This window comes from Melozone crissalis, unplaced genomic scaffold (assembly GCF_028551555.1).
Source record: "Melozone crissalis strain CALT ecotype California unplaced genomic scaffold, PUWL_Pcris_2 ptg000016l_1, whole genome shotgun sequence".
In the NCBI taxonomy this organism is placed as follows: Eukaryota; Metazoa; Chordata; class Aves; order Passeriformes; family Passerellidae; genus Melozone; species Melozone crissalis.
Window position 1 is genome coordinate 35,300,196 of NW_026535794.1, and position 11,725 is coordinate 35,311,920.

An 11,725-nucleotide genomic window follows, 5' to 3' on the forward strand; every position below is an offset into this window, starting at 1 on the left:
AAAAACAAAACCCAATATTTTCACTTGCCACACTGCAGAAAAATGCAACCTGAGTGGCTGCAGAAGAACCAGGTCAAAACACAAATTAAGAGGTACAAAACGTGGCACCTCATTACAGACCACAAGGAGAAACAACAAGCAGCTAATAGTGATCTATAGGGAGGATAACAGAAGAGACATAGTGGGAGATACAGGGAGTATAACACATGAATTTGGACAGCTATCCATGTAATGACCATAATGTTGAACTTGGATGCCTCTTGAAATCTGTATTTCACACATTTTGTAAGGCAACATATTTTCTAAGCACCTCCAGCTTCTCAGACACATTGAGAGGATGGTGAGCCTCCTTAAATACATATTCCAGTCATTTTTACTGTATTAATCCAAAAGCCTCTAGCCAGGTGGAGAAGCAAAATAAAATAGTGAAGATGACAAAGAACATTTCAGGGGAAAACCCCCACAAAATAATAACTTCTAAGTCCTAAAGTATGAAATCAGGTCTAGTGATGTTTTTCACATGCTCAAATTTTGTAGTGTTCCAAATCTGAATAGCCAAATGATTATTCTAGTGCATACATGTTTGAGTCCTTTTGAGTCCTGCCACTACTGTCATTTCTGGTAGACTTTGGCAAATGTAGTATATGGCAAAGCTCTAATCCATCATGGTTTTTTCCGTGAGGGTGTGGGTGTTTGTGTGTGAAACAAAAATCAAAACAAACCTATTCTGATTGTTAGAGTTTGACTGTATTTTGAAGGTTGGAAAAGTTGTTAATTCTCCTGTTTCATAAGCAGGTAAGCAACTGCATACCTCAAGGCCTAGGAGGTTGTAAATTAAGATGATTTTCTACCACAGTATAACTGAAAAGGCTATAAGTAAAAACTTATAAGTGAGAATGGCGGAGATTTACAGGTATAGCTGTGCTAATTAGAATGGTAGGTGATTTTAGCAGGTTGGATAAAAGCATATGATCAGACTGAAATTCAGGTATGCCTCAGGTGCACTTGCAAGTGCCAATAAAAACAAATGAAGGCAACATCTGGGTAGATCAGTATCACTGGAAGCTTACAGTTTGGCATTCATTAGTATTTTCTGCCTGGGATTTTTCTAAATACTCCTGAATAAAATATATGAGAAACTATTTGAAAGTGCACCCAATTATATACTGCAAACACCTCGAAGAGCTGTTAGCACCTTCAGCAAACTGCCAGCTACTTCAGCCTGTGCTGACTTCAGTTTTACAGAGGAAAACTAAGGAGACTTCATCTTCAAAAGTGTCAGGTTTTTGATGTTCCCTTTAGTGTGAATATAATTTATAACTCTCCAGTTACCAAATCAGCTTAGGTCAATATATATGTTGTAGAATAAATAAAGCTCTTAGCCATTCTGATGACAACGTTGCTGAGCCTGAATGTCTTTTCCATCTGAGCCACAGAAATGGAAGGAAGAGATGTCTTTATTTTCTGCTGGACCTCTACAGTCTCAGGTTCTTAGGGATATATCCTAGCAGGAAAACCAAAAGGCTCCGCACTTCTTGCAGCAGAATAGTATCAGTGGGATCCCAGTGAACCATTCCAATCACAAATCATTCCTGAACAAAATAACTTCAATTTAAGCAGCATTTATTGAAAATTCAATGCTCCGTCCTTTTTTTACTGGGAACAGATTGCATTTTGGCTGTTATCTGTAGGCTGTAAATGGCTGTTATCTCTTATTTCAAAACAGATAAAACAAATCAAAACAGACTCCCATTATACAGAGTTAAAAAATGAGATAGGAAAAAAATAAACATCTGCTGGCCTAAACCCCCCAAATTTCTTGGAGAAACCCCCTATGCCAAGGAGTGAGAGAGATGCCAGAAGGCAGTGCTACACCAGGAAGAGCACTGAGGTGGAAGGCACAAGTAGAACTCTACAGCAAGGATCCCAGCACCTTCACCAGGCTTACAGATTTTTGGCTAATTTACTATTTTGGTTCATTTACTATTTCATTCATTTTGATATTGACTCAGTGACTACAGATAGCTCTGGGTTATTTCTGCCACCCTTGCATTAAAAAGCTGCAGCAGAGTTTTATACTGCCAATACCTAATACAGGAGTCATACTGGGAGGAAAAAAACCCCAAAGGTTTTGCCAAAATGTTTTAAATTATATGGTTTAGGCAACAAGAGGAAAACGAGAAATTGTGTTTGGGGAAAATTAATTAATTGGGTCCTTATGGTAATGTATTTAATTTTCCAAGTTAACAACTTACAGAAATACTTGTGAAAGATTGTCCCTCTTTGGTAATGATCAGCTGAGACAGACATTTCCATGCCAGTTAACACTAAAGTTCATCTCTCCAATTTGATCACATCTGAGAAGTGATGTATTTATTTTTAAGCCAAATGTCTTGGAGCCCAGTCCTCCAATACAATTAATTCCATCACCACAGACCTATTACTGATGGGTCCCTACCTTAAAAGTCTTGTCTTTTCACTCTCATGGAGTGAAAACAGAAGAAGGATTAAGCTGTTGCTGAAAAAAAAAAAAAAAAAAAAAAAAAGGCAAGCTAGAACATCTGCTGCATGTACTGAGCAACACTCCAAAATGTCTCATAAGTCTAACATATGCTCCCTGTCTTGCAGCATGCTTGTTCAAGATTTAGATCGAGACATAGTAACGGCAAATAAACCATGTTATCCTTCAGTTATAAACAACATTTTTTTTTCTGCAACCATTCTTTTCCTGAGAGTGTTCCTCTACAGTGAAATGTTTTTTGACCTTTCATCCCATTGGTATCACTACTGTGTAACCCCTCCCTACTTCAAATTGTTTTACAGCAGTCAGATAGAGGCTGCTACAGTGCTGAGCAACTTAAAATTTTAACTTCAATGTTTAAATATTTAGCAAGACGAGGAAAATAAATGGTACAATCATAGGTATGTCAATGGCACAATGACAGATGAGAGGCTAAAGATTGTACTAAAATATGGATTTGGACATCTCAAAGGAGGTCTTTCTCACTGTCAGGATGAAGTACAGCAGTGGAACAATGAATCACAGATACAATTTCAGTGAACTTTTCTGGATCCAGATAGCATACACGTGTATCTTCATGTAATATAATTTGTGAACAAATGCCAATCTTGGCTCTTGTTGGAAAGAATATTCCTTTATTGACTTAAAACTGACATTCAGGTTTATTTCATCAACATCCCTGAACTATTTGTCCCTTAGGAGATAAATCAATCTCTCAATGAGACTTGTCTCATTATCTTTCTGTATATGATTCCTATCTATTATATTTATCCAGGCCTTCTTCAGCTATTCAAATTACTTCTAAATATTTACAACAAGTAAACAAACATACACTGAACTAATGACAATGAAACAAATTGCACACGAGCAGCTAAGTGAACCAGGAAAATGCTGGCTAAGGATTTTTGCCAAGGACTTCACAAAAAGCTTATCTGCTCTATTTCCTTGAATTCTTGTCTTATAGTCAAGTTTGGTTTTTTTCCTAGTCTCACATGGCAAAGCAAAATGAACTAGACCAGCCCAGACTGATGTATCAGGTGCTACATTTACAGTAAGACATTTGCCATCACTAGAAAGCACAGCTGTGACTCTGCGTGAATGTTTTGTTGGGCATTCGTTCTCACAATATTCTAAAAAATAAACCACTCACTTCACAAGCTCTGAGCACTTGCTGCAGTACAAAGTGCTATGCATATGTTGACTGACAGATTGCTTTAATGTTTGTTCAGATTCTCTCTTGGTACAGGTTCCACGTGGGTGGATCTCAGAAGGGCAATAAAGTATTTTGAAATAGTGAATATACACAAAATTGAAATATTTGGGGGGAAAAAAAGTGATTAGAGATCATGTTTGTCTGGACATTAAAAAAAACACCTGAGTAAAGTAAAGAACAGGATTACGCCTATATATCTGAAGCCAAGAAACACCCACAATTTATTAGCTAAGGACTGCTTTACTTGGCAACAGCTTCAAATGCACTTTGCAATGAAAAATCAGTTTATACTTTGGTGAGAATAAATACTTTTAACAGTATACCAACTTTCTTTTTCACACTCAATAGCTTCTGAGATTTATTTATGTGGGGTCTTCCCATTTCTGGACAACAAACGATTTATTTCTACAATACAGAATTATTAAACATAGATTATCAAACTATAAATAAATGTACCTATAAAAATCCAACAACAAAGGAGATGTGTGTCACAGCATAAAAACTCATAAAGCCTCTTTAAAGTGTCAGATCCCTCTTTGTTAGTAAATACCTCTATTGTGTTTGAAACAGTTTTGTTCCAACTATTAATTCATAGTGTACTATTCATTCTAATTCTTATGGTCTTGTTTGTAAAAACAAATGAGATATCAATTTATTTAAAGACTTATCAAGGAGCATCTCTATAAATAAAGTCATGTACAGTGGTACTAAGATAAATATTTGTGTTTAAAGACAATTGACTATTTTTCTACAGGAATTTAATTTCTATGGGAATTAAAGTATGCACTTGAGAAAACTCAACTTCTTATGGAGAAAAACACAACATCAGTATTTGGACAGGCTGCCAAAACAATGCTATATTTAGCATGGAGCAAAAAGGATAAATCCAACATCCAGCACACACTGTTTCCTAATACTTATTCCTAATTTCTACTTAGAAAATATCTAAGATATTTTCTAGATTCAACATTTATGAAACAAATTATCTCAAAGGAGTTGCCACATGAAAAAATCAAGTACATCCCTATGCATGCATAATTTGCTGGATTTAATTAATTAATTTAAATTTTTAAAATATTTTGTTAAACCAAAGCTTCACTCATGAATCTTACACAACATATGTACACCCTTGGTGGCCAGAGAAATATGAATTAGTGGGAGCAGCCAGATTTTTGGAAATCAAGTAGCATTTCCCTTGTTCACTGGTGGAGTTTTCTACAAATATGTACACTGTCATGGAAACAAATGATTTTTGCAGACTCATCCCCTACAATCAGAATATTAGTTAAGTAGTTAAATAAATATCCTGATAAATAGACAAATAAATATCCTGGAGCAGACTTTTTTTTCCTCCCAAATCCTCATTTTTCAAATCTCTTCCAGGAAGGAGCAGAAGGGAGAAGGCACAAGAGACATGTATACTTTACAGCTCCCTCTTCTAAGGGTTCAAATGTTGATGATATTTTAAAATGCACTTGCAATACATTGTGAAAAGTAAACAGCACGGCATGAAGAAATCAACATTTTTATAAATTTAACTGTGCTATCTCAGGCTCTGATAGTCAAGCAGTGCTCTCTGACAAGGGGCATTCACCCACATGCAGATATTCACTGACACCATTGTACCTCTGTTCTCTCTAGCCCCATGCTGTAACCTCAATATTTCTAGGATCTTAAAGAGAAGTTCTAAGCATTTTCAATCCTGCAGATCATTAATAATTTCCAGTAAAGTTAGATCACCTACAGAGGATTTTTCTCTAATGTGAATAGCCTAGATTTTCTTAGACTGTGGCCAAACTGAATGTCAAGACTAACCGAGATTGTCCAGCAGCTTTCCATCCTCTACTGTTTTTTCCTGCCTCTGAACTCCACACCCAGTACTTGTGTGAGTTAAGCAGAATCAAAGAAACTGAGCTGGATGAAAAATGGGGGAGAGGGGAGGTGCTAGGAAAGGTTATTCTCCAGAAGGATCAGTTTCACAGCTCACCTTCCAGCTGCACAACCAACCATGCCAGCTGGATGAAGTGAAGTCAGGAATTGATGAGGGGGAGCAGGAGGTGACAGTCTGCCAAATCAGGCAGTGCTGACACTAGGGAAGCCCTGGTACCTCTTGCAGACCCTGCAGCAGCAGCCCATTTAATTTGATGGGGCAGTATTTTGGTGATTTTCAATTTTTGTCTATATACCATGTTCAGTAATTACTCAGCAGAACAGTACTCGGTTCACTCTTCCCTGAGCTCCATGCATTCCATGAGAGGTCACAGCAGTAAAAATCTATTTCTGCTAGAAGGATAAACATATTGAGCACAAATTGAGGGCAGATTCATCCATTTAGAATGGGCTGTTTTTGCAGTCATTCCTTAGGAAGGAGCTTACTTTAAAAAAGACCCAAATACATATAAATACTGCTGGTAAAAACAGAGCCATGTTGTATTTACATTTTTCAGTCATTCAAGGTCATTGACATTTCTTTCCTCAACCACCTGCTAGCAAAGTTTCCTCCCTGCAAAGATGCTGCAAGTAATATCTGCAGACAAAGCCCATAAGTACTCCTAGAGTTACAGAAATTGTAACTTTTAAAAAGCCAACAGCTTCATTCTGTTAACTCTTTTTGTTGTTGCTGTTGTGCAGATCAATGTATCTACTTCTCCTAGGCTGAAACAAAAAAGCCAGTTCCATTTGATTCTAGCATGTCTCCAGATGTTTGCAAAAATTCAAATGGAAGCAGTGAATTCTTAATTAGAACAACATGCATATGCTGAACAAGACACCCTGATATCATTAGCCTGATAATACCGAAAACCCCTCAAAATTGTAACTTCCAATGAGCATAAACTACTGGTATGATCCCAAACACTAATTTTTTCTTAATTTTCCTCATAAAGAATCAATAGTTCACTGATGTAACAGCACCTTATTAGCTTCTCTTGAGACAGTGGTCCATCTGTTCCAGAACTGCCCATTTTTGTTATTTTTCTGTTTGCACTGTCCAAACATATTAAAAACAAAATAGGAAACATTATGTATGTTCTTTCATATCAAAAGATATTAAAAGAATGATAGACATTGTCCAGAGCCCTCATGCTCATAAAATGAAGAAGTTAGAGCCAATCTATGATTGAAGAAGGATGCTTGATGAGATACAAGGTAAGACACAAATTTTCTTTCAGCAAATGGATTTATTGACAATTGACTATAACCATGTACAGCATCTATGCATCTCCCATTGGAAGAATATCCAGTGATAGAGCTAACGTTAGTGTGATACACAGCTTTACTCAATAATCCCACTGCACTTCTAACAACAAACAGTGGTGTATTCCACAATCATAAATGGCCAAAAGCACCCAGGTGTCCAAGAGAACAGAAATTTTAAATTCTTAACAAAAAATGAAACCTGATACTGCATTCCCTCAATTTTAATTCCATTCAACATGGTGTCTATTGCAGTGAATTTTAATCTATACACTGACGACCGAGTTTGGCCCCTGATATTCATGAAAACTACTGCCTGTCAAAATGAAATCCCAAAGGATTTCTTGCTACTGACCCAAGAAACAAGACTTTGATTTTTTTTCCTCCATAGAAAAGACAAAGATTAAGGCAAATGATCCCTACACTCTCTCCCTCAGAACATAAAGTCTTTTCTCTCTATTCAGTCACTGAACTCCAGCTGAAGGTACCAGTTACTATGGTATCTTTTGTAAACACTTGTTTATCTGAAAAAATGAAAAGAAAAAAGAAAGAGAGAAAACCTCCAAACGGCTTACTTGCAATTATGGTAATAAACAACTTGTAGTCACGAACACCTCGGGTCAGCAATGAATGCATGATATTGTGACAAATGTCTCCATAGTACATTAACACTTCCTTCAAGCCATTCAGTTCCACAAGAGTTCATCTGAGGTTGCACATTAAATTCAGAGGAGCAGAAGTTGTATCAATGGTCTCAGTAATTTACCAAACTCCTTCAAAAACATTTGCATTTAAAGTGCAATCCCGATTTGGACCTCTTTAACCAGCTCATTTGTAGACCACACAGAGAGAATTATTAATGTAAACTAAACCACCATATTTTGTAATAAAAGAACCACATTCTGTAAATATTTAGGAAAAAGTCTGAGAAGTAGAGAGCAACTGACCATAAAATGATTAGCATTGCTCTGAAACCAAAAGCAAAATCCTAATTAAAAAAAAGAAAACCCACAACAACCAATAAACCAAAACAACTCAAACATTATATACTACTGCATAAGGGTTTAACTTTAGCATTACTCACTCAGCTACACAAAACACATAATCTAGATTAATACACAAAATGTTTTATTTCACAGTGAGGTACATAAAGCTTCTAACTTTAGTAGGCTAAGGCTAGGAGAGAATTGCCTGTTAGGATAAAGATTGTTTCACATTCCTGAAATATTCTCACCTATTATTGTTTCTGAAATAAGGCACCAATGATTATTTATCCATCAATAGTTCACCTCTGCACCCACGTATTTAGAAATGAAGATGGATTATGTGAGGGTCAGTGATCTGCTGACCATCATGGACCCAGACAACTACAGCACACATTCATGTGTACAAGTACCAAGCAGTATTTATTCAAAAACAATTTAAAAATAGCTCATTTGTAAACATTCTACAAAAAACTGTTAGTTTTTTCTTAGTGGTGTCAGCAATATATTCCTGTAGACCTACCAGCTGCATTATTGTTTCTCGTTTACAGAAAAGTATAAAAGCACACTTGTGCACATTAAATTGCCTCACATTCAGTTTGAGTTGAAACAGCACAGCCTTCAAGCTATTGAGCACAAACCCCTACATTTCCAGCCCTCCAGACAGCTCCCTGGTTGCAAACAGTTCATTGAAAAGATGACCCTCGATCCAAATTTTCGATTAGGAAGGGCTGGTGCCTTGGAAAAGACCTGTTCAAAGCTCCTCACACAGGGCCAGGCCGCTCACTGAACTTGTTCCCAACCTGCAGTCGGAGGAAACCACCTGTAAAACAGCACACTTAAATTAACAGCTCGGAGTTTCCTTAGGGGAGGCACTGGCTGCTCTTGGCAGTAGCTCCTGCCGTTTGCTCCTCGTGGCAAGGCACAGTTACCGCCTGTCAGGGCTTTTCCTTAGGTTAGCGGTGATTCCTGACAAAACGGGGAGGTGCCGCCAGAAGTAACCCGTTCTCACAGGCAGCCTCAGCCCCGGCCCGCAGCAAGGGCGGCTGAACGCGGCCACGGAGCCGTACCATCCCCTCGGAGGCCGCGACCCCTGGGCCCGCACATCCCCTGGCAGAGCGGCGCCCGCCTTCCCCTCCGCGCTGCCGCGGGCCCCGGCGGGCTCAGTCGGCGAAGCGCTGCAGCAGGTGCTCATCGCCGTGCCGGCCGCCGCCGCTGTCCAGGAAGCGCTCGCAGGGGAACTCGATGAGGTCGGCCTCGCTGAGGGCGCAAGCGGCGGCGCCGCGGGGCGGCCGGTGGGACTGGAAGCCCGAGAAGTCGGCGGACACTCCGGTGCCCATGGAGCGGAGCGGGCGGCGTGTGGAGTAGAGCTGCCGCACGTGCACCGGGGCCGCCTTCCGACGCCGACGGCCCAGCACCTTCTTGCGCAGCAGGCGGGCGGCCCAGGCGGCCAGAGCCGCCAGCAGCAGCAGCGCGTTCACCGCCAGCAGCACCAGCGTGAGCAGCTGCTGGTCGGGGCCGCGGAGCCCGCCCGCCGCCGCCGCCGCGGTGCCACCCTCGGGCAGGGTGACCAGCCCGGCGCAGTGGTCCCGCGGCGCCACCGGGCACACGCGGCCGCCCAGGACGCCCTCGACGCACACGAGGTAAGGCGTGTCCGGGCGGAGCTCCCGCAGCGTGGCCGCCGGCTCCCCGCGCTCCGGCAGGTACACGAAGCGCTGGAACTTGACGGCGGCGCCGAAGCGGTCGAAGAGGAGGCGGAATCGCGCCGGCCCCAGCAGGCGGGGGCTGCGGTGCGGCCGCACGGCCCAGCGCACCGTCACCCAGCTGGAGCCCACCGCCTCCACCGACAGGTTGTGCAGGAACAGCTTGTTGAAGTCGCACGGGTCGGACACCAGCGGTGGGATCCCGGCGACACCGGCCCGTCGGGGCCACGCGGCCGCACTGGGCAGCGGTGCCGGCGTGGGGCTGGCGGCTATGGGCACCCCCAGCGTCAGGCGGGCGGTGGAGGCGGCCGGCGGTGGTGGCCCTGGGGGCAGCCCCGCTGCGCTGTTGTTGCTGCCAAGTCCCTCGGGGGATGACGGGGAGGGAGAGGCACCATCGGGGCAGGGGCCGCCGTCCTGCGGCAGCGACAGCTGGGCATCCTGCAGGTAGTCGAGGTACTTGCCGGCCAGGGCGGGTGGCAGGTGGCACTGCACGAAGACGGTGAGCAGGCGGCCCTGGGAGTGCCAGGCCGCCAGCCAGCGCTTGAGGCCGCGAAGGCGGCAGTCGCAGCTCCAGGCATTCCCCTCCAGCTCCAGGCGGTAGAGGGCCAGGCTGGAGGCGAAGAGCTCCCCGGGGAGCGTGGCCAGTGCGTTGTCCCGCAGGCTGAGCTCCCGCAAGCGGCCGAGGCGGCCGAAGGCGGCCGGGTGCAGGGCGGTCAGTGCATTGCGGCTCAGATCCAGTGCCTCCAGGCTGTCCAGCGGCTCCAGTAGGGTGGCAGGTAGGTGGCTCAGCAGGTTCCCCTCCAGGCGCAGCTCCTTCAGCGAGCCCAGCCCCCTGAAGGCATCCGGGGCCAGGTGAGACAGTCGGTTGCCGCTGAGTGAGAGCTTTGCCAGGCCGGGCAGATGCTGGAAGAGCCCCCCTGTCAGCTGCCGCAGGCTGTTGCTGGCCAGCAGCAGGGTGTGAAGGGAGCGCAGCGGCCCAAAGATGTCTGGGTGGCGAAGGGAGCTCTGCTGGTTCCCTGAGAGGTCGAGGAAGCGCAACTTGGCCAGGCCAGTGAAGGCACCACGACTCAGCCAGCGGATGCGGTTGGACTCCAGGTGCAGATAGAGTAAGTTTGGCAGCCCTGAGAAAGTGGAATCGCCCAGCGAGCCCAGCTCGTTGCCGTCCAGCCGCAGCTTGACAAGGCTGTCGAGGCCAGAGAAGGAGGCAGCGCTGAGACGGCCGATCTCGTTGGCGTTCACGTAGAGGATGCGCAGCTTGGCCAGGGTGCTGAGCGTGCCAGGGGCCAGCGCTGGCAGCAGGTTGTTGCCCAAATAAAGCTCCTCCAGCCGCTCCAGGCGCTCAAAGGCCTTGGGGTGCAGCGAGCGGATCCGGTTGTACTGCAGGTCCAGGCGCTGGAGCCCTGCCAGGCGGTGGAAGTCGAAGGCGGAGATGTTGGCGATGAAGTTGCCCCCGAGGCTGTAGGTGAGGATATCCTGCGGCTCGGCAGTCTTGGGCACGGAGCGCAGGCCCCGGTTGGTGCAGAGGAGGTGCTGGTGCTGCTGGCAGTCGCATGGCTCGGGGCAGATGGGCTCGGCCGCGGGCAGCAGCAGCAGCAGGAGGATGAGGGGGACGGAGCCCCAGAGCACCCGCGGCAGCAGCATCAGGCGGACCCGGCGCGGCGCCCCCATCCCGGGACGAGCCGTGGGCTGCTTCCCCCGCCGGCTTTGTGTCTCTCCGGCATCCCCTCCGCCTCCTCTGCTGCTGCTAATGGGCCCCTCCTCTGCTCCGCGCCGGGCTGAGCTCCGCACCGGGCAGGCAGGCGCGGCGGCGGCGGCTGCAGGTCGCGGTGCCCGGCACCATGGGCTCGGCCGGGAGCGCTGCCGGGGCCGCCGCCCGGGCTCTGCCGCCCCTCGCGGCCCTCGGGCTGTGGGGCGGCGGTGGCGGAGCCGGCGGTGCCGCGGGGGGCGGGCGCGCTGCGGAGCGGAGCGGGGCGGCTGCTCGGCCGGCGCTCCCGGGGGCGGAGGGGACGGGCGGGGAGGGACGGCAGGGGGCGGCGGGCGGAGCGGGGAGCGGGAGAAAGACGAGCTCCGAAAGTTGCCGAGAAAACTCAGCGGAAATTCGTACTTCCCA

At 45.7% G+C, this 11,725-nt stretch overlaps 1 protein-coding gene across 1 annotated transcript; it reads right to left on the reverse strand.

The window, feature by feature from the left end:
- Positions 1–6,899: 6,899 nt before the first annotated feature.
- TRIL (TLR4 interactor with leucine rich repeats) lies at positions 6,900–11,377 on the reverse strand. Its single transcript, XM_054273508.1, has one exon. The coding sequence runs from the start codon at positions 11,281–11,283 to the stop codon at positions 9,076–9,078; it is 2,208 nt and encodes a 735-aa protein (XP_054129483.1). The 5' UTR covers positions 11,284–11,377; the 3' UTR covers positions 6,900–9,075.
- Between the last annotated feature and the right edge of the window lie 348 nt (positions 11,378–11,725).